The 22,238-nt window shown below is 42.3% G+C and overlaps 1 protein-coding gene across 1 annotated transcript in view; it reads right to left on the bottom strand.

The window, feature by feature from the left end:
- The window catches only part of CACNA2D3 (calcium voltage-gated channel auxiliary subunit alpha2delta 3), a gene marked incomplete at both ends in the record, with an annotated part of 788,351 nt that overhangs the window by 58,420 nt on the left and 707,693 nt on the right, over positions 1-22,238 (bottom strand). The window contains 4 exons of the mRNA XM_081246546.1: positions 300-352; positions 3,005-3,080; positions 15,275-15,345; positions 18,739-18,801. Of these exons, the coding sequence (XP_081102672.1) occupies positions 300-352; positions 3,005-3,080; positions 15,275-15,345; positions 18,739-18,801 (263 nt within the window). The remainder of the gene's footprint in view (positions 1-299; positions 353-3,004; positions 3,081-15,274; positions 15,346-18,738; positions 18,802-22,238) is intronic.

Genomic DNA, 22,238 nt, shown 5'->3' on the forward strand with positions numbered 1-22,238 from the left:
ATCTATGTTACATTTAACAGTAACCACAATAAATAAATTTGGTTTGTGTATTGCAAGCTGTTAGTCTGCTAAATGGTGATATAAGGGCATGAGCAGTGACCATGAATAACTTAATAAAAGATAATTTTTTGGACTCAACGTTCAATATTTCGAGATGTTCAATCAGGTTATCGCAGAGTATTATGAATGTAATGGTTATTGGAAGCACAGTCTCCCAATTCACTTTTTAACACAGAAAAGCAATAATACTTTTTTATAAGCAATAATACATTTTTAAACATGTAGCAAATTGTACTTACAAGACAAGTTCTGTCATTATCCATTTTATTGCAGCAAGGAAGGCATTATAAGGCTGAAGAGAAGAATTCCGTTCATTAAAAACAATGTATCACACACAAAATTTGTAGTTTAACCTAAGGCTTTACAAAAAGACAATGTTATTTTTCTAGAGAGATTGATATCATGTCAAAAAACAGTGAAGCTCTAGCTTAAAGAGGAAAATGGTTGGATACTGTATCCCAAAACTAACATTTTAAAACTTTGAACTCCCCTGTAGTGAGATGTGATTTACAAGTAAAATAAACATGATCTAATACAGGGGTTATCTCTGGGAGGAAAAAGGAAGTTCACCAAATGATGCTTAAACCTTTACTCTCTGGGGGCTAATATTTCGCAGCCTAATGCTGAGTGGTTGGAATCATATAACTAATTTCAAATGGTAATTCACAGGGCTGCCTCTTGGAAAGGTGATTCCCTGTTCTCTATCACTGTATGTCATTCATTGAAATAAGCAAAAATTTCACATGCTTGATTTTAATGCCGCCCATGAATTATGTAGGATTTAAGCTGCGTTTTCTCACACTTACATATTCAGACTTGAAAAAAATGATAACCATATAAATATGTGATTTTATCCTTGCAGAAAATCCCCTTCACTCTATAAAAGAAGGCATTGACGGGCTAATCTTTATTTCAGAATATTTTAATTAAAAAAAGCAGTGCGATTGTTTACTCTGTGATATTTCCTATGTGGATAATTCAATTTCCTGAATTCTGGAAAATACAAAGTCTCCCCCTCAGTCGCTTCTTTGTACCTAGGTATGCTGGATATGTGAGCGGTGGGTGGACCTGAGAGACAGGTAATGACGTTGGCAAAGCCCGAGCCCCAAGTTGCAGGTCCAGACAAATCTCAGAACCTTCTGTGGTTGTCTTTAGGTAGCAGGGAATTGAAATGCCCAATCCTGGTTTCTGACGTGATGGCTGCTTAATCCTACCTTCTAAGCATTTTGATGATAAGGACTAGAGCTAGGAATGGGAGGATTATCCAGTTTCAAATAAAACAAGGACAAATTTATATACCCCTGACCATTCTTAAAATTTGCCTATTCAAGCCAGTAAGCAAATGTACAGAACACAACAACAATCCACTGGGGTTACTCCCAGCCCACCCAGATTTCAGACTAAATCTCTTGCTCTGATTGAGTGTGTCCTCATCATTCCGTGAATTACAGGGCTTTCAGGGTCAGATAAGGATGTGAACTTTTAACTATTTCCTAAAACCAAATGTAGCCATGCAATCCTGTGGTTCTGCCATTACACTTCTTATGGCTTGAAAAATAACCATCTTTCTTTCAAAAGGACCAAGGAAGGTCAGACCATAGGACAGTTTTGTGTCTTTGTACCTGCCAGGATGGGTAGTGACATTTCAGTGGTCCTCCATAGTGTGGGAGGAGAGAATGAATAAATGGATTAAGGAAGGAAGAGAGGGAGGCACAGGGGCATCTCACCCTGAGGCCCGGGGCGGGGCCGGGGTGGGGGTGGGGGGATGTGGGGGTGTGGGGGGGTTTTGGCGTTGGCAGTGGGAGGAGGATACTCAAGCATTCCCTGCCAGATGCTGGCTCAATGCAGGGTAAACAAAGGGATTATGTAAATACGGGATTAAAAAATTTTAATGCACATTAGCATTCAGAAGGGTAAAGCCATTGAGCTCTTAAGCCTAATGATAAAAACATATCTTGGGAACATTTTAAGTCTGGAAATACTCATGCTAAGGCTAGGGAAGCTGGGTTTGGAAATATGTGTTGATTCTCACTAAAAAGTGGTATTTTTCAAATCGTCCCATTTTTAGTTCCTAGTTGCCTCTCAGAAATGTCCCAGCTCAGAATCATTCCTTGCTCCCTTAGTGTAGGAGAACCGTGTTAAATATTTGGTTTTTAAATAATCCCCTTGCAAGATCTTACATCTGTAAATGAGAAGGTGTATATTTATATTTTAAAACCAAAATGGCTCTTAAATTTTGTGTTTCAAACCAAATTTTAGGTTGATTTTTTGGAATTTACAAAATGATAACATGTAAGGGTTATATTTATACCCATATGCCAGACTATGTTGAAGTATCTGTATCTGTTTTTTCTGTGCTTTCAAGTTATTGGTGACCAAATTTATATTGCTTGCACATTGTAAATTATATTTTTAAACTGGGGGTAAATTGTCACAGTTAATTTCTGGTGATATGAAAGCCAGTTTCTAATGATACAAAGCTATGTTGATTGATCCTCAACCGTGACATCATGGATGGAATCAGCTCCAGGGAAAATGATGTTAAAAGCAGCAGCAATGATTAGAGTAGAGAATCTCTGATCAAAATGTGAATTTGGGCATAGGCTAACAGCTTTATTACAAACTAAAAGGAAGGTTTCTGTTGAACCAAACCAAATTCTCTTTTATTTGAGAATGAGGGAATTGACAAAACTTCTCCCCTTTTCTATCCATCAAAAGGAGGGGAGGTTGCTGCATTAATCCATCAAATACTTTAGAACTGTTTATCATTCACACAGTCACTGGATTTGGGTTTAAACAGAAGTGATTTTCTTGACTTGACACATTTAAATATTCATGTGTTTTGAAACAGATAAACTTGATGATTCCAAAGAAAAAGATATGCTCACATGCAGGGACAGATAAAAACATGCAGTTGTTTTCTGAGTGACTGCACTGTACTTACATCCAGTAGACCATGGGCACCATCGCTGCTCTCCTTGTTGGCCCTGCACATGGCTTGATAGTCATAAAGGGTAACTCTATAGAAGAGAATGGAAAGGAGCTTCACTACATGGGAAAACACGAGAACCAAATGATGCTGTGGACCAACCAGCAAGGTGAACAGTCACTAACACCACCAGCCAGTGCAGCAGTGACAAACACAAGTCAAGGCAGGCCTAACAAGGGTGACAAGCAAGGGACACAGCAAAGTCCAGGACTGGAGACACAGTCATGTCACACTTGGAACTTAAATAATAAAGAGAATAAAGGTATCGTTGGGATGGAGAGTTGGGAGAAGAAACCCCCCAACTTGACCAAATAGTCATTTTGGTTTGAACAATGACGACTTGCATGGACCAGGATACTCCAAAGAAATATGCTCTTTTAAAGTGAGTTCTGGGCCCCTGATGAAATCCACATGGACCATGTCTGCAAGGTCAAGGAGAGCTGGGAAGGGCCACTTTGAGTTAAGAAATGGCAGGATCCTCTGTCTCTTTTAAGCACTAGGAAATAGGCTTGGACCAAGATAAAGCTAGCACTTTGACAATTTGTTGGAAACCAGCTGGCTCATTGGTTGTTAATCCCCCTTCCATTACCACCACCATGGTAGTGAATATATGTATACTCACTACTAAGTATGCTTTCGAAAACAGTGCAGTTTATGAAACAGGAAAATGGACATCTTTTTCTCCCTTGGTGATAAAAATACAGCTCTCCTCCCAGTTATGATCTTTACTCATTTGCAAAGATGTTTTACTTTATAATTTTTACAGATATTTTAGTTTCCTATTAACACCTTTACAAAGTAAAAAAGAATGGCAATTTCCAGCAGCAAGTTAAGAGCTTTTAGATGGAGCGAACACCTTATCCCAAAGGAGACATGCATTTCGTCCCTCCCCCAAGCTCCTCTTCCCACTATTCCTGGCCCCCCAAAGGAGAGACACTTAAAGTCCAGCCTGAGTTATGTTAACAGCTGCCAGATGACATGTTAATACTGTAATACATGAACTTCTAAATGACTGGAAGGAATTCTCCCTACAGGAATATCTTTCTGAAATAATACAGTGCGTAATGTGAAGCATACTTAACACTGTGCTGGAAATGTACACTAGAATAGAAATTCCATGCTGCAGGACTGGGGTTGGATCTGTTTCACACCTAGCACAGCACCCAGTATGGAGAAGGTATTCCAATTTAAAAGGTTGAATGCATGAATGATTGCCTGATTGCATGAATCTTGAATAGTCGATAACACAGCTGAGACTGAAGAGGTCAACTGCAAAATGTGATGCGAAGGCTTTCTCCTCTAGACAATAAATTAGAGATATCACACACACGGATTAAACCAAAGAGCATCTATGGGCACCAAGCAGAAAACTGGCCACTTGACCAAATTGAGATGGAAACCAGCTCCTGACCAGCACCACACAGGCATCACAGGCAGCAAAGCCCAAGAGCGTACCAGTGTCACACAATCTCCTGGCAAGTCCCCCAAAGCCCCTTCCTCTTCAGGACATTTCTAGTCTTGCTGACTGTCCTCTGGCTTTTTTCCTCCCAGCAGATGCAAGCAGAACCAGTGTATACTGACACAGAAATGAAGCCTATGAACCAGCCAAGTGCCTGGCTCAGGGAACTCCCTGAAGAAACTTCTCACAGAAACGCTCATCATTGATGCAGCCCTGACACGAATTCAGCCACAAAATCAACTGCAGGCCAGGATGGACAAGTCTAATTGGCCCCTGACTGGCCTACCATGCCATAGTCTGCATCCTCAACAGGGGATTTTGGCAGGTGCCCCGGAGGGGCTTTCTAGGATTCGACAAGAATTATTATTAGCTTTATCCTTTTCCTACTGCCCAACTCTATCTCTGCAGCTGGAATTTGAGTCAGAGCTGGTGAGAGGCAGCATGGGTTCAGTGGAACTTGAGTGTGTTTGGGGTCTTGTAGACATGGATGCAGTGTGGCCTTGGCTTAAAAGGTTGGTTCTGCCATTTATAATAGCAGGTTGCTTACTTCTGAGGCTTTATTTTTTCATTTATAAAGTGACTTCCAGAGATGTTCTCAGATTTAACTAATCAGTCATGTGGAAGTATACTGAAATATACTATGCAATGTGCTAGCCTTGTTATGACCGAAGGCCTAATTTTGTTCTTTGCTAGATTTTGGACTCTTAAAGCTACACTATTCCCAAAGGCCCAAGTGACTGGTAGTGTGACTTAATGATTAGCAAGCTAGCTTTGAAGTCAGTGACCTGAGCTCAAATCCTAACTCACCCATTTATTACAATTCTTTTTAACCCTCTTTGTGCCTCAGTTTCCTCATCTGTAAAATAGTGAGAATAATGGCTGCCTTATTGGGTGGTCGTGAGGATTAAATGAGATTATACACATGTACTGCCTTTAGCACAGTGCCTAGTACAGAGGAAGCATTCAACAGAAGGCAGGGCTGCAGCTGCTGTTATAATTTATTAGTCTGGTTTTCACTGCCATTATTAATTAATGGGGGTGGTGTTAAATGCATTGGGAATTGACTCAGGCTTTACCCAGCTGGCTGGAGGATGGGTAGGCCTCCTGGTCTTCTTAGCTCATTGGCATATATGATGCAATGTAAAATTCACACTTCTTACTGAAGTAACAGGCTCCTTCAGAAGTCATGCTGGGGTTATCAGCAGATGATGCGGCAACTTCTGTCCATGAGCTTCATAGCTGAGGACAGGGTAACAACAGCTAATGTCTACTGAAGTCTATTTAGCAACGGTGAGCAAGGTACTCTTCTAAGCATGTCCCTACAGGAGAGATTCTAATCATCCCCATTTCACACAGGGGCAAACCAAGTATCGGCTAGCCTAAAAATGTGCCCAAGTTCACACACCTAACAAGTGGCAGAGCCAGAATTAGATGGGGGCCATGCTGAGTCCACCTCACTCTGCCCTCTGCTCAGTAGCAGATTCTGACAGGTCCTAGGAAATGCTCAGAATTCAGCCCTGTGCCCCATCCCAGAGTCTTATTGGAATGTCACAGGGAATGCTACCCAAGATAAGGTCTCATAATCAATATCCAGAATCAACTTCCAACCCAAGCTGAGAGGCTGTGATGGGGTCACCAGACCAGGCTGGACTAGCTGGCCAGGCTAGTGAGAGCCCCTTGCCATGGTAACCACCATGATAAACAGATGGCTGGAAGCTCAGGATTCTCCTTGAATCATTTTTAAAGGCTCCAGTTTACTTGTTGGGTCCAAACTCAATTGCTCTAGGGCAGCTTCCAGGCCAGGGTTCCTGCCTTTCATTTCACAAATAAGCTTTCCTGATCTGACTGCCACTGAGGAGGTTACAAAACAAACCTTCTCTCTCTTCTCCATGCTTAGACAGCTTTAACTAGATGTTGCAGAGACTTCCAGATTGTTGCCCTTTTTGAAGTGATTTTGTTACTGTTTTAAATAACTCCATTTTGTGGCTACCTGTATCCTGTTCGGCTGATTATAGTTAAAGAACATGATAATTGCCTGCTTTCTTTCGGGTCTAAAATAAGCCCCGAGCGTAGTGCCCAGCCCAAGATTGCTGCTGCATTGCTGCACTCAGCAGCAGGAGTTTATTCTTATTACAGATAACATGCCTTAATCCCCATGACATCACCACCAGGCCACTGCAACTGCGGGCTGCTGGGGAGACCTTATTAACATCTCTGTGCTCCCCAGATGGGTCTCTTTGAAACTTTGACAGAAGGCAGATACAGTCTCTGAAGAAGAAACCCAAAGCAATGCAAACCAAGCAAGGGCAACCCTATGTATCCTGTACTAGGTAGAGTCTTGGGTGTCAGGCTCGTGACATTAGGAATTGCTTAAATCCATTTTGCTGATTCTGCTCTTTTCCAACTAGACAAAAATCACGACCAAGAAAAAGATTTCTTCTAAAAATTAGAAGGTTGAATTTCAAAGGCATGAGTTCAGCTAATTTAAGCTGATTAGTAACGGTGGGGACCAGCATTTATTAAACACCTACTTTGTGCCCACGAGGCCAGGTACATTACCTGCAATGACTCTAACTCACTTTGGCTAAAAATTTGCCTCAAAACCAGTCTTGAAACAGCTTAATGTTTGCAAATATGGCCCTAAAACAGGACAGGGAGGCATCTGACACAGAGACCCGCTGAGGGACATATTTAAGCAATTTTGAATCAAAAAGTAGGAGAAGCAAAAGTGACTCACTAGGGTAGCATGTAAAAATATGTATCTTTTTTGAGCTATAAAATGTGTTCTCTGGGGCAGTTTTCAACTTGCAAGTGTCAGGGCATGGAGCAAGAACATAGGAAATTCTAAACAAAGGGATTGTCACCATGGGAAGTTTACTCATTCATACATCTCAGACAGCCATGAGAATGGAAAGCTCAGTCTGTTCCATCTGAATACAAATAGCAGATCCAGAAGGAGCTCTCCCGTCTCTCCTTTTTGCCTTGGTGGCCATCTCATCCCATAGCATCTTCTTACAGAGATTGTACTGTTCTTTATGATCAACACAGCACATCTAACACAGCAGAGGTGGTGAGTTGAAGCTGCCTTTGAACGCTCTGACGGAAAATCGCTAAAACAAATCTAGTTAATGAGCACCCATCATTAGAAGAGAATAAGTGCCATAAGGCTGCACCAGCTGGAAGCCCAGCACATAGGGTATTGGGGCTACTCAGGGTCCAGTGAAGAACCCTGAGAGGGGAGCCTCACTCATTCTATAGATTAAGCACATCTATCAGCCCCAAATGCTTTTCATCAACAGGTGCTGAGACTATAAAAAGAAACAAAGTCGCAGATACTGACCACATCAACATCTCACCCAGGTAATAAAAGCAGTAACAATAAGAAATAATCGATTACTTTCTGCCAGTCAGGTATTATCTCTGATGTCAAGGGCATGGAGAGGAAACTAAGGCTCAGAAGGTGAAGTCGCTGTGGCTCTCCCAGCCAAATTTGCTTCAATGCTGTGGCACAGGATAACATGCACAGGTGCCTAGTAGGTGCACCTAGCCAGTGGCTTGTCTGCCCATTCAACTGCGCCTTGCATGAATATTAGCTTTCCTTGTTAAACTGAAGGGGAAAATGCAATTATGATTAATCCCATGTAGAAAAGGCTAAATTTCTTTTGCTTTTTTCTTTGAGTGAGATATAGAAGGAAACAGCTAAATTCTGCTTGGGGAATGAGTGAATGCAAAACCCACTTGAGGCAGGAAACTTGGATGCTAGAGGAGCATCCTTGGGCTCTGCCAAATGCCTGGCACCATGTGTACATTTCACAACAACTGCACCATGGTAATGCCTGAGTTGCGCTTAGCACAGTGTGGGGCATGCAACTGAGGCTCAGGATGTTAGAACCTAGGGATGTTGGTGTTGCCAGTGTCATTACTATTAGTCAAACCCAACAGGTGTTATCGAGTGCTCCTGCTGTCATTGCCTGGGGTCAGACATCATTGACAGATGCATTAGATGGTGGCTATGACCATTTGTGTTCAGGACTGCACAGGCATGTGGGGTGTGCAGAAAACTAGGAGTTAGGAATATAGCCTCATCTCTGGAAGGGTTTCAAAGGGGATGTCACAGGAAGCAGGATTCAATAGTTCGAGGTGGTCTGAAGCAAACTGGGGCATGATGGATGTGGCAGAGGCTATCATAGTCTCCCGACAGCCATTCTCCTCTCGCAATGAGCAGAACACCGACTTTTTGATATGCACATTTCCCAGGTTCTTTTGTAGGTAGGTGAGGCCATGTGATTAAGCAGAAGTATTATATGGAAGCAAAAGTATTGTATGGGAGTAAGTACTTAAATAAAGAAAGAAATTTTAAAAAGAAATTTTACTTGGCCTTTTGGACGTCCTAGAATCCTCCTGCCAGCCTAGTTTGCAGAACTAATGGCTGCAGCTCAGCAGCTATCTTGGATCATGAGGTAATCTTGAGTTTAAAAGCCAACTTAGAAGGAGGTAAAGAAAAAAAAGATGTGGTCATGTGTCCATGATGACAACATGAGGCCCCCAAATAAGTATTTTCATACTTCCTTCACATAAAAGAGAAAAAGACTCCTACGTTCTTTCACACTTTGTTATTTTGGAATTTCCTATTATTTCTAGTAGAACCAACTACTAACCAATACATTGGACTTCAAGTTTGAAAGACTTTTACTTTCTCTCAAAGCAAAACAAGCATGAATATGAACAAATATCCCTGCAGAGAATACTTTAGTCTTCTCCAACTATGGGAAAAGATGAGTGGTGACCAGGAAAACATGGTCTAGAATCTAGAATCCAAGAGACACGAGTTCAAATTCCATCTCCCCACACACTACTGTGGATGAATTTGAGCAAGTTACTAAAACGCTTGCAGCCTCCACTTGCAGTTCCTCTTTTGTCAAATGGCAATAACGATAGTAGGTATTTCATGGATTTGCCATGAGGATTAATTAAGGTAATGCATGCAAACTGCTTGGAATAATGCCTTGCCTGTACAGTTGACCCTTGAACAATGTAGGGGTTAGGGAGCTGACCCTCTATGTAGTCGAAAATCCGACTACAATTTGCCCTCTGTAAACACAGTTTCTTCATATCCACGGTTCTGTATCCACAGATGCAACCAACCACAGACCATGTAGCACTTCAGTACTTACTATTTAAAAAATCCGTGTATAAGTGGACCCCCACAGTTCAAACCTGTGTTGTTCAAGGGTCAACTGCAATTAGTATTCAATAAATGAGACCTGTTGCTATTATGATGTAGATGACGGTGGCTATTGTTATTGTTGTAATTGGGGATCCTCAAGTAGCAGCTTTAGGGTTTTAAAGAGCAGTCTATTGGAATCCCCATGTTTCTGCATTCCAGAAAGTTTGGCCCAGAAACACACTTGTCCAAGCCAATCCGTCTTCTTGTTCCCTTCAATGCCACCTCTGACAAAGCATACTTCAGTGGACACAGTCAGGTCAACAGGAAGCCAAGAAGCCATTACATTCCTTACATGAGTTGTTGAGTATTAGACATCGGTGGAGCAGTCGGCATTAGAGCAGCCATCCAAACATAACAGACTTCTCCTCTAACACTCTCTGGATTCCAAGGCCAGGGCATTCGCTGAAATGTAACGCAATCACCAAAGACAGGGAAAGCTCCAGTCACCCGCCATGGAGCCAGTGCAGTTCCATCATATGGAGACAGGGGTAGAAATGGTCCAAGTCTTGAATCCTACCTGACGACTCACCTTTTTAGAAAGGCAATTTAGAAGGAGCTGCCACAGGGAATTCTACACAAGTTGACTATGTTAATGAATGTGTAGGGGGTGAGGTGAGGAGGACGTTCACCAGGCCCCGAAGGGAAAATACGAACAGTTGGAGGGGTGAAAGCTCAGGCATGCTGCGCCTCACACATAAAACAAACAAAACAGAACAAAACGGAAAAGACACAACCAAGAGGGATAGGAATTCTCAGTAGCTCCCAAAGCAAAAACAAATTATTAGCAAGCAGTTCATTTCTCTGCAAGTCAAGGGCCAGGTGTGCCCCATGGGTCTTTCCTTCCTCGAGCTTACTTAAATACACAAAGAACAAGGGAAGACCCTTTGGCAGAAACCACAAGGATGTTTGGTAAAAACATGCATTATTCCACTTAACCCTCACTGCAGGTATGAAAATCACTCTTTCAATTTCATTTTGCTGCAGAGAAAACTGAAATTATGGAGTTAAAGTTGCCAAAAGTCAGGCAACTTTGAAGTTGGGCAGCACCTAGACTGGCACCTGGTGCATTTAACTTAGTATTTCTTGACCCTGACTGCACCTGAGAATCACATGGATGCTTTTAAAAAGCATAAATGCCTGGGCTCCATCCCCAGACAAATCTAATATGAATCTCTTGGGATACAGCTGGAGCATGGGTGTGTTTTAAGACCTCGCCATGGGTGCTAGCTGAGTCCAGGCCCACAGGCCCACCCCCAACACTATGACTGCTGTACAGTAACTACCTTTTGGGGGTCATTGGTGATTTTGAAAAGAAGAGAAGAAAATTAAAAAAAAAAAGATTTCAGACATTTGGAGCTCTTATCCAAGACCTAATCTTACCTCCTATTTGTAGTAGCGTTGCAATTTGCAAAGCATTTTCACTTCTCTTATTTCAGGTGATTCTCACAAAATCCCATCTCACCAGAATTCCTATTTTGGTGGCAAAGAAACTGAGGCCCAGAGAAACTGAGGAATCTGTCCACGGCCACAGAGTGGCCATTCTGAGGCTCAACCTGAAGTCTTCATATTTCAAGTCCAGTATATCAAAGAGGCCCTATCAGGAATCTTGGACTCTGCTATGACCAGCTATATGTATTTTTTCTCACTTTTCCCTGGATATTTGACATTGAGTTCCATCACTGGGGGCAAGAAGGGGTGGGGAAATAAATGAATTACTGTATAATAAGAAATATTTTGAAACTAGATTTTCTCTTAGTATTGTGAGAAGGGCAAAGTCACTGCCAAGGCCAGCAAGGACAGCCATGGACTGTGGCTTTTGAGAAATATGAATACAAGGCTCTTACTGGACATGAACTTGAGTTAAAAGAGAAAAGCAGCTAAAATGAAAAGCCCAAAATGAGTCAGGGCCACTTAGGGAGTCCATTTACTTTCCATGGTAAGAATAAAAAAGTATTTCAAGTCCTCTGTTTGAAACCAAAAAGCTGACCTGGAATATGGTATCTTATGTGAAAGTATGTGAAGCCTGGGGAATTGGCTTGGTTTAACAATTTATCAGCTTCAGTTAAAAGAAATCTGGGTGATCTTATCACTCGGCTGGCCTCCATCCTGAAAGTTCTGCTTGCCCAGATAAGTCACTGCTGGGCCAACATCCTCCTTGGCTATCCTTCACTTTGTCTCAAACAAAACTGAAGCAAGTTCCATGCACTACACAATGTTACTGTACATAGAACCAGGTAAAGGGGAGAGGCTAGAAAATTCTCCCTGTGCTTAGACTGCAGGATGTTTGAATCCAGCTCCGTTATATAGAGACAAGTTCTTAACCTTTCCAAGCCCCATTATTTCCATCTATCAAATAGGTATATATATACCCAGATCCAGCTTCATGGGCACGTGGCCTGTGTAACTGGACAGAACCCTGCACTTAGAAGGGCTGCGTGCTTTGTTTAATGCTCTGCTGTTGCCATCTTGAAACTCTCAATAATTTTTGAGCGAGGGGCAACACATTTTCATTTTGCACTGGTCCTGTTTATACCTGTCTCACACGTTGTTGGAAAGGACTGCAAGAAGTAAGATCTGCAGTTGCAACCTAGGTCTGGTATGTGGTAGGTGCTCTGGGAAGGTAGCCACTGCTACCTTCATTATTTTCACATTGCTGAGGCTATTGGTATGTTATTTGGCCCTGGGCACTATGTCATCTGTAAGTTGGGTGGACAGAGTCAAGTCAGAGACTCAGCCTAAGTGACCAAGAGTGACCACTTTACCTCTTAGATGGTTTGCACATGCTGCTGAAGAACTTTCTCAAAACTCCCTCAAGTTGGTAATTTGTCCACACAAATCAGTGACTTCCCTTCCTCCCACATGGCCATGTAGATGCAGAAATGGATGTTCTTTCCCTCTGATGGCACCTAAGTAGAATGGCCATCGGGTCACCAGGTAAGTGGCCAAAGAATCAAGGAAAGAGCCCATGCCAAGTAGGCAAGCATCGCCTTGCTTTAGAGAGAGAGGCAGTGACTATGGACCACTGGAGAGAGAGATAAAAGGGAGGTTGATAAAGGGAGATGGTGTTCTTTACCTTGAGCTCTGCCTTTCTGAAGAAGATGGTTTGCAGGGCTCTTGTGTATGAAAGGTGTTTCTTTAGAAATGGGTGTAAGCAGACCAAATTAAGAAACTTTGTGCCAGGGTGCACTGTCTAATATGCTGAGATGTCTGCTACGTGAATGGATCCTGAGCTTTACCAGGGCTCAGCCATGTCACCAAAGCAACTTAACCTCCATGTATCCTGTGTTTGGGGGTGGGGTACAGTTTACCATGGTGCCTGACATCTGTCCCAGGACACTGTTACTTTTGGCTACATCCTTTCAGTGCTTCTGAAATACAGATCTTCTCTGAATAAAAGGACTGTCAACCTTATTTTCTGAGTAAACATGCTGGAAAGGGCAAGGGCTTGAACGTCTGAGTTCCAGGAGGACCTCAGTACCCCAACACTGGATGGAGACCCCATCACCAGGTGTCATGGGAAGCCCATTGAGAATTGTGTGAATGTAAAATTTTTAAAAAAAGCATCACCTGGTGCCAGGTAAAAAGCTAAGTCAAAGATCCACAAAAACAAAAATCATAGCAGCAGCTAGCAATTACTGAGCCCTTAATATATGCCAGGCACCGTGTCAGAACTTTATGCTTATTATTATCTCATTAACTCTGACAGCAACCTTTGCAAGTAATTATTATTATCATCTTCATTTTCCACGTAAGGAAACCAAAGCTTGGGGAGGTAACATGACTTATTCTAAGTCATGCAGCTAGTAAATGTCAGAGCCTGGATTTGAACCCAATCCATCTGACTCCAAAACCCAAACTCTCATTGCTGTCCTGGCCTCATGAGGGGGCCTTTCAAAGAAGCCTAGGAGGTTTGTCAAGTAATTCCCAAATGACAGCAGTTGCTGTTAAAATTTAGTAGAGAGTCCCAGCACTCCTCTTTTCTCAAATATGCCAGCTACTCTTGTGAAAGTTCTAAATTCATGTCAACTATATTTCACCCACATTAAGGAGAAGTCTAGGAATTTAAAATTCTGCTACAACCTTTTTCTTTCTCCCACCAAACTGTTTGAAAGGAATATCTAAGAGGGAAGAGGAAAACAAAAAGTCATTTTGTTAAAAAAGTTGAAAAATATGCTTTCAAATGAGAAACATGTGTGTGCGTATTCTTCCTCTTTTGTCTCTCCCTACCCCCACCAAGTTGAAAACAAGCTAACACAATATGAATGTACATATCCACATAAAGATACAAGAAACCAGTGGTGCCCTGGATGGCAGACAATCCAGCAGAGCAACCCAAGCCCAGCTCCAAGCCCAGTTTTCAAGCTTATGTACAATGACTCCTGGCAAAAGAAGGGAAAAAATGTACTTGAATTTTAAAGAGGGAATCGAGCAGGGGTGAACACTCAGGCAGTCTGGAGAGCAAGTGTGTCAGAGATTGCAGAAGTGCTGGAGTCATGCCATTTAAAAATATCATTTCTTGTTTCCTTGTTTCTGGCACAAACAAGCTACGGAATCTCAAAAATTGGGTCATCATTTTTGAATTCCCTGCTTTGAGCACAGCACTCAGTTGGTCTTACTGACTAGCTTAAAAGTCTGATTTTCTGTGCTAACACTTCCTGGCCATTCAGCTGGGGGGGAGTAATAAATTGGGGGGACTGTCTTTCCCACTGGCAACCAATGTGCAATAGTTCTCACAGGTGAGCCTAGGTCCATCCTTGCATTTCCTGATATCATATATTTAACAGCATCATATATGTCCAGGAAAGCACCATTGGGCCACCATTCTCCCTGGGAGGCAAAGGGAAGGGAGACAGGTTGACTCCTGGGGGGACAAAACTGGCATCCTGATCTCGCAGGGTGACGATCTTTCTCATTGGCTTTGGTGTTCCCAAGAGCATGGCTGGCTTGCCCACGGGGGCTGTGGGGCTGTGAGGAAATCATCCTATACGAGCTTCACTTAGGGTCAACAAGAGCCCTCACAACTCAATTGAGTGGTCCCTACCACCAATTTTAGCAATTCTAGCAACAGATTTAAACTTACCTCCATCTGGGAGCAGGTTTTGTGAACTTTTACATGATTTTCTAAAATTATATCGAGTTTCTAAACATCACTTCCCATCCCTGAGTTCCAGATTTCTAGCAAGCTGCCCCAGTTTGTCAGTGTGAGACAAGACACCCTCCTCCTTTTGACCAGGTGAAAATGCTTCCTACTTCTCTGCAATCACTTGTTTCAGACCAACATAATCACCTCCCAGTGCAGGCTCTGACTTCAGGACCAGACTCTAATAAATGCTATGCTAAGGGAACAGGGAATGCATTGTGAGCTGAGTTTCTGAGACTCTTTAACACTCATGCAAAAGGCATCAAATTTCAGAAGATCTTCTGGAGCATGAACACAGTCATGGGGTCAAGTCTGGGCTTGCTTTATTTGACCTTGGTTTGTTTTATTTTATTTAGGCAAACTTTCTCGGGGGATGCAAGGAACCATAAAATCCCTTACCTTTTAAAGGAGCCCATTGTTAACAATTTGTTCATCACAGCTCCCTCCACCTCACCAAAAAAGTCTCCAGTCTGCGGGGAAGAAAAGAAGACCCATGTGGAAGTGTAGATAAATAATGTGCCCAAACACCAGAGAAGAAATAAAAACGGACACACTCTGTGTCCTGGAGCTGACAGGGGCAAAAAGCAGGTTTTCAGGACTACTGTTACATAACAGCGGAAAAGGTCTTAATAGTCATGAGAAGTTACGGGATTACAGAGCAAACTAATAAGCAGATGTGAATATTCCAAATACGTGGCAGGGGCGAGGGGGCGGGGTAAGGATGACATTGCATAACATGTGCTGAGTGTTGTAATTAAAACACACATGCACACGTGTGCACACACATGCGCACAAGCACACATGCATGCACCATTACTCTTGGATGGAGGGAGTAGGCATTAATCTGCTCTCAATCCCTTGTGATTAAAACACTACTTCATACAGACAGAAACAGGCTGTGAAAGGGCTTCCTAAGCAGTAATAAAAAGAATTGTTTATAATTCCTAAATGACCTGTTTAGGGATATATAGCAGTCTTCTTCATCGGCTCTATAAATTTCCTACAGCAGAGAATATGTCCTTTCTCTAAATTACTTTCTGAGGAACACCCTCATTTTGTCCATAGTCAGTTAATATGTTGACCAAGAATGAAGCTGTCCAGCCCTGCGAAAAGAAGGCTCGGCCAATCAAACTTCCAATGGCCGACCCCAGCTCTGGGGCTGTCTTCAGGGCACTGGAGGCCTACCAGTCCTTCCCCAGCGTCAGGTTGACACTCCTGCAAGTCCAGTTCTTGGTGCTGGCCGAGATTTGCCAACTCTGAATGGTGGAATGAAGGATTAACATCCTCGGGCATCCCTCCAGATTCCTGGAGACACTATCATCAATGTCCCAAGGGGGAGGGTGTATCCAATACAGCAGAACAGAGCTTGGAGCAACAGCCTTCCTCTGCCAACACCCTGGAAGGGGCCAGTGTAGATCAGTAGAGAACCCCCATCTGTACTGTGGGTGCTCTGAGGATTTATAGCTTATGTGGAGGTGGGTGGATGGCATTACACTCAGAGCCCAAATTATATAAATTCCATAGGCTTTGTATGATATTAACTAAATCCTGATTCCATTACAACGCAGTGACCTCAACAAGGCTCCTAGGAGTTTTCAGGCAGAAAGGCACATACAGACTTCGCCAAAAAGTCAGAAAAGAGAGGAGGAAAGAAGGAAATGACATTTCACTGACTGAAGGTCAAGCATTGCCTTTTTCACTCCAGGGACACTTGAACATTTGGCAAACTCTCTGGGTATGTGCTGCTGCTGGGAGCAAGAAGGACATTTGCATTTCTTGTGTGTAAATATGCCAGTATCAATGGAACTGGTTGTAAGATGAAGAAGAATTAGCTTAATTGGAGTACAGGAAACCAGACGTCAAACAAGCTGAGGCAGGGCAGGCCCACAGGCTCCCTGGGCTATTCTATCCAGAAATGAAGCACGGATCAGAGCCCACATGTAGTGGCCATGGCTTGGGAAAGGGTCACTATTTCAGCGGTTCACTTTGTTAGTTGGTCCAAGACTCACCACTGGAAGACATCGTCATGTCCTTCCTCCCCCAGGATCAGGTTCCCACCTTCAGCCCTCCATGATTATGGCAGGATGACAGAGCTCCTCCTCACAGGGGATTGATTTGGTTTCTCACTCCTCCCAGACACACGGACATATTACTATAGGCCTATGGCCAGTCCTGCTCCCAAGACACTGGCCTTGTTTCATGGGTTCACCTTTCCTATCTAATGTCCATCAACTGTCCAACATCCAGTGATGTCCAGCATCTGAGGAGACCGTGTATGGGCAGCTTGAGTCTCAACTGTGTAACTGTCACCCACCAAAGGTGCATTTAAAATCTCACAACATGGGCTTCCCTGGTGGCGCAGTGGTTGAGAATCCGCCTGCCAGTGCAGGCGACACGGGTTCAATCCCTGGTCCAGGAAGATCTTGCATGTTGCGGAGCAGCTAAGCCCGTGCACCACAACTACTGAGCCTGTGCTCTAGAGCCCACGAACCACAACTACTGAAGCCTGCGCGCCTAGAGCCCATGCTCTGCAACAAGAGAAGCCCGCGCACCACCATGAAGAGTAGCCCCTGCTCGCTGCAACCAGAGAAAGCCCACACGCAGCAACGAAGACCCAACACATCCAGAAACAATAAATAAATAAAATAAAATAATAAAATAAATAAATTGATAAAAAGAAAATCCCACAGTGTTCTCATAGATAAGAGGGGAAACTGAAGCACAGTTCCACATGTTACCTCGAGCCAGTGTTCACAAATTAACAAGCCATTGAGCTTAGACACTAAGGAATCATACTTAAAGACAATTAATTAATTTATTAGGCATTAATGGGTCTATCGCACTGTTGACTATTAAAATATTTTAAATGATTTAAATGAGACTTCATTATAAAATGCTAGTACCCTCAAATATTAGAGTTAGAAGAAGCCCTCTTTAGTCAACCATCCTCCTTTTATAGAGCCGGCCAGGAGTCCCTGGCAGGTTAAGTGATGCACCCAAGATCCCAAAACTAGTTGAGGAAAAGAGCTTGCATCAGAAACCATCTGCCTCCACCTCTGGTGTTACTTTACTACACCACAGTGCTAAACTTGTCTGGATTTGACTTTCTTTTAACATGCTAATTTCATTTCTAATTGCAGAAAAAGTTGTCAGCCACCAAGTTTTAAAGGAGAAACCCGTGTTTCTCTATTACAATGCTATTGATTTTAACTCTTATTTTGATTTCCAAATATCAGTGGAGCTTTCTTTGCTGAGCACCCTAGCTTGGTTTCTTTCCATCTCTCCCTCCTGCCCCTGTACTGCACACAGCTCAATCAAATGAAAAACATTCTTCCTCTATATGTGGATTCTTGTCCCTTTGTGTTGAGAACCCAAGTTAATCCTTGAGCTCAGATAACTAATTTTTAAAAAGTAAGAACCAGAAAGAAAGCCATAAAGAATAATTACATTGACATACATAAATACATACATATATTTGTGTGTATATATAAATTACATATATATAAAGATAAAATATCAAAATATTAAAAGGAGGAAACCTCCTTAAAATTGCCCAAACTCTTTCAGGCACCTCCATGCTCAAGGCAAAGAGTTCCATAAACTGAACATTTTATGAGTGAGGGAGCAGACCCTGGGCTCTGCCCCCCTCCCCACCTCTCCTCTCCGGAGGTAAAATCTCTTTGGGGCCTGCTGAGAAGTAGGCTGTGACATTCTTAAAGGGATGGAAATAAGGTTTTATAATCTCCTGCTATTACCTCTTAAATACAGATCATGTCTCAAAGTTTCAACACCATAATTCGTTCCCCCTGACCCAAGCACAGTCTGGGATCCTTACTTTGAGTAGGTAGAAATTTCTCACTCACTTGTGTGTAGTCTTCAGACACCAGAATAAATCCATTATTGTCTATGAGGTAACAGTTCACAGTCTAGAAAATAAAAACACCACAGTTTCAACTTTGGGTCCTCAGACTGCTTTTACACGAAATGACGTACTCCCAACCTGAAAAACACCTATTTTAGGCTGTTTTGGGAGAACTGGAAATGCCTGCTGGCTCTAGGAGTTAAGGCTGTGGTTAAGCTAACCCCAGCATATACTCTGCAAAACTAATGATCAAAAATAAAACACGAAGCAAGCCTTGAGCATCCCAGATTAGGATAAAAAGAATATACATTTTAAAGTTATGCATTACAGTTTATCTTCCTTTTAAAAAATTTTTATGACCTGAATAATATTTCCCAGGAACAAAGTGTCCAGAGGCCCCCGAGCCTGTATTCATGGTGGTTGAAGTACAGCCTGTTTTGAAGGCAAAACGCCAGCACAATGCCATTACTCTAATGATGTATTAATGAAAACACCGTGTCAGCTCAGAAGACCATCAGGGGACCAGGTAATATTTTTTAATTTGTTCATAGACTTAGGCAGGAGGGAAGGGGCAGAACTTCTGTTAAAGGGTCCCCTCAGGCCTCCTAAAGGTTTTCAAACTGTGTTTTTAATTGGGAGCTGGATTTGGGGGCAGGGCTGTTAGCTTTTGGTAGCTCAGATTTATAAATTGTAGCAAGGTAAGCCCAAACCTCTGCTTCCCCCACGCTACTTTAATCTCAAGTGAATGATTTGCTACAGGCTAAGTCTTAATTACAGTGCTGTGGAGTTTAAATTTAAGGTTTAATTCTGTCCTTGATGTAACTCAGTTTCTATTTATTGCAGCTTTACATACTGGCTGCAACATTTAATTTGTAACATATCTTTACCCTGAGCTAAATTCCCCTAGCTCCAGACCACTGCAGGGCTGGTGTTTTCTGGGACATTTACCTATCTGTGTAGTCGATTTTAGTGAGGCACAAAAGCATAGCAGTAAGTTGGTCAGAAAGATGCATCCTTTATTAGTAGGCAATGGTGGAGAATCGGCAGAAAATTAAAAGCCCTGCTAGCATCTTTTAGAAACGAGTCGGCTGCTTTGGTGAGCAAGGGTTTCTCTTGGTTATCCCAAGGGGCCAGATGAATGACTTGGTCACACTCTTGCTGTTCAAAGAAGCTCTTAGCTGCAAGGAGACTACTTTGTCCCTGGTGGGAGTCTTGACAAACTTTCTCCTTTTTTAGGACACAGCACTATGAAAGCACTCATAGCGTTCTGCTGTCCAATATGGCAGCCACGAGCTACATGCAGAGTTAAACTTAATTTTAAGTTAATTGGGTCATATTTGAAAAATCTATACCCTTGTTTATTTGAGGATCCTGATTGTCATTTTTCAGATATAGACCCTGGTGCAAAGGGAGGTTAACCTCCTTTCAGTCATGCATGTTGAGCATGGAGTGGCCTCCATATTAAAATACTGACTCTCCAAATCCTTGCAATTGCATAGAGATCCAAAGTCATCATAACTCACCCTCTATCCCTAATTATAAAGTGAGTTCCTACTCAAACATCCCTAGCCAACTGGTATTGCTGCTATTAGACCTATATCTTTGGTCAATCTCTGTTTGTCTAATGTTGTAAATATTAGACAGTACAAAGCAAACAGATTATAAAGTCAACTGAAAATCTTTGGAAAGAGGCAATATTTCATGAAGTCCATGAAAGTGATATTGGAGATCAGCTCCAATTACAAAGGAAGCCGTTGGCACATTAGTATCTGTCAGAGGTAACACATGAAGAAGGAAAACATCACCACAGATAACATGAAAGATGCTTCCAAAGAGAATGATTTCAAAAGCAAGGGACTAAGAGAAGCTCCTGGGGAAACTGATCAAACTCCACTACATTTGACCTTCCTTGTGATCACTCTGAGAAAATCAAATATAAAGTGAAGGATTCTATATTGTGATTTTTATAATTTTATCAGAAATATTATACTCCCTACTCCCAAACCAAATGTGTCCTTTGTTTATAGAATTAGAGTATGACTGCAATTATAATTTAAATTTGTTAAATAAAAGAAATGTATTTTCACCATTTCCACTTTATTTAGAGACAAAGCTTCAATGAAATGTTTCATTATTTGCCATAAATGTTTGGTTCTTTCCCCACCCTCATTTCTTGGAAATGAGGACCTCTGTGCTCCTTATAATGGCCAGCATTGGGTGGAATCAAGGTTGGATTGGCCATTAGGAGACTCACTTCTCAGGTATCCACCTTTGTTCCCACTCTCTTCTGGTGTGGAAAGCACAGAGGGGAAAGTAAGAAACAGATATTGCCAACACTGTGATTGACAAATCACTGAGAAAATCACAGGTCAGAAGCAAGGATGCTGTGTCATTGATATAGAACTGGGTCCCTTAATCTGAAAGGTGTCATGTAGTTTTCATTATAGGCAATATTGCTATGTTAGGTATATTTAGTCTCTGTGAAGACTTCATAAACAGACCTTCCTTGATTAAATTATCGGGAAGTATGGTGGAATGGAGTAAGGCCACTGGAGTAAAGCGAGCAGGGTACTGGGTTATGAAACAGGACAGAATTAGCCAGATTCCAGTCTGGTAAATTTTCTCTATGTCTCTTTACAATAAATAGCCAATCACCTTCTCCATACTCCCTCTTCCAGTAAAAGGAAATAGAGGAGATATTTTCTCAGCTTTCCCTCACTATGCTACTTCTGCCCCAAATTAGATACTATGCTACTTTGTATCTCTATGCTACTTTCTACTATGCTACTTTGTATCTCTCAGAAGGAGTCTGCCCAGAGCCCTGTCCCAGGGGTAGACTGACAGGCTGAAGGACTTGGGGAAACCAGGAGCTCTAAGTTTTGACAGATATTGTAAGCAACCACTCCACAGCCACCTGTGACAAAACACATAAAGATGAGGTTGTTTGAAAAATGCAGAGACAAGGACAGAATGGGTGAGAGAAGTTGTCTTTTTTTAAAAAGGTATCTTTCTTCAACTACTTGATGACTCAATATTGCTCAGAGAAGTCCTATTCCAGGCCACAAAGGCAGGTCAGGTAGATACCTGAGGTTTAGAGCCCCAAACCAGGCCATGGGAATTGGGCAGTCACAGATAGTAAGGAAAGCTGGGGAGAAAGTGTACTTGGGGGTGAGAAACACAGCACCACGCCTGTGTTACCTGGAAGGTTACCTGTGTTACCTGAGGCTAAGATACTAGCTTGAGAATCGGAGACTTTGACACTTGCTATCAGTGTGACCTTGAGCAAAGCCTTTTAACACTTCCAGTCTCCGTTTCCTTATCTGAATGATGGAGACAGCAACAACTATTTCAGAGGAGTGGTGAGAAGATTAAGTAGGCCAGTAAGTACAAACTGCTGAGCACAGAGCAAGCTGCATACTGAGTACCTGAAGGACTTGTGCTTGTGTCTATTCAGCAAATGATGTTTATTGGTCACCTACTATGTGCCCTCTTTGTAAGTAT

Source organism: Mesoplodon bidens (assembly GCF_964165515.1).
Source record: "Mesoplodon bidens genome assembly, chromosome: 10".
Taxonomy (NCBI): domain Eukaryota; kingdom Metazoa; phylum Chordata; class Mammalia; order Artiodactyla; family Ziphiidae; genus Mesoplodon; species Mesoplodon bidens.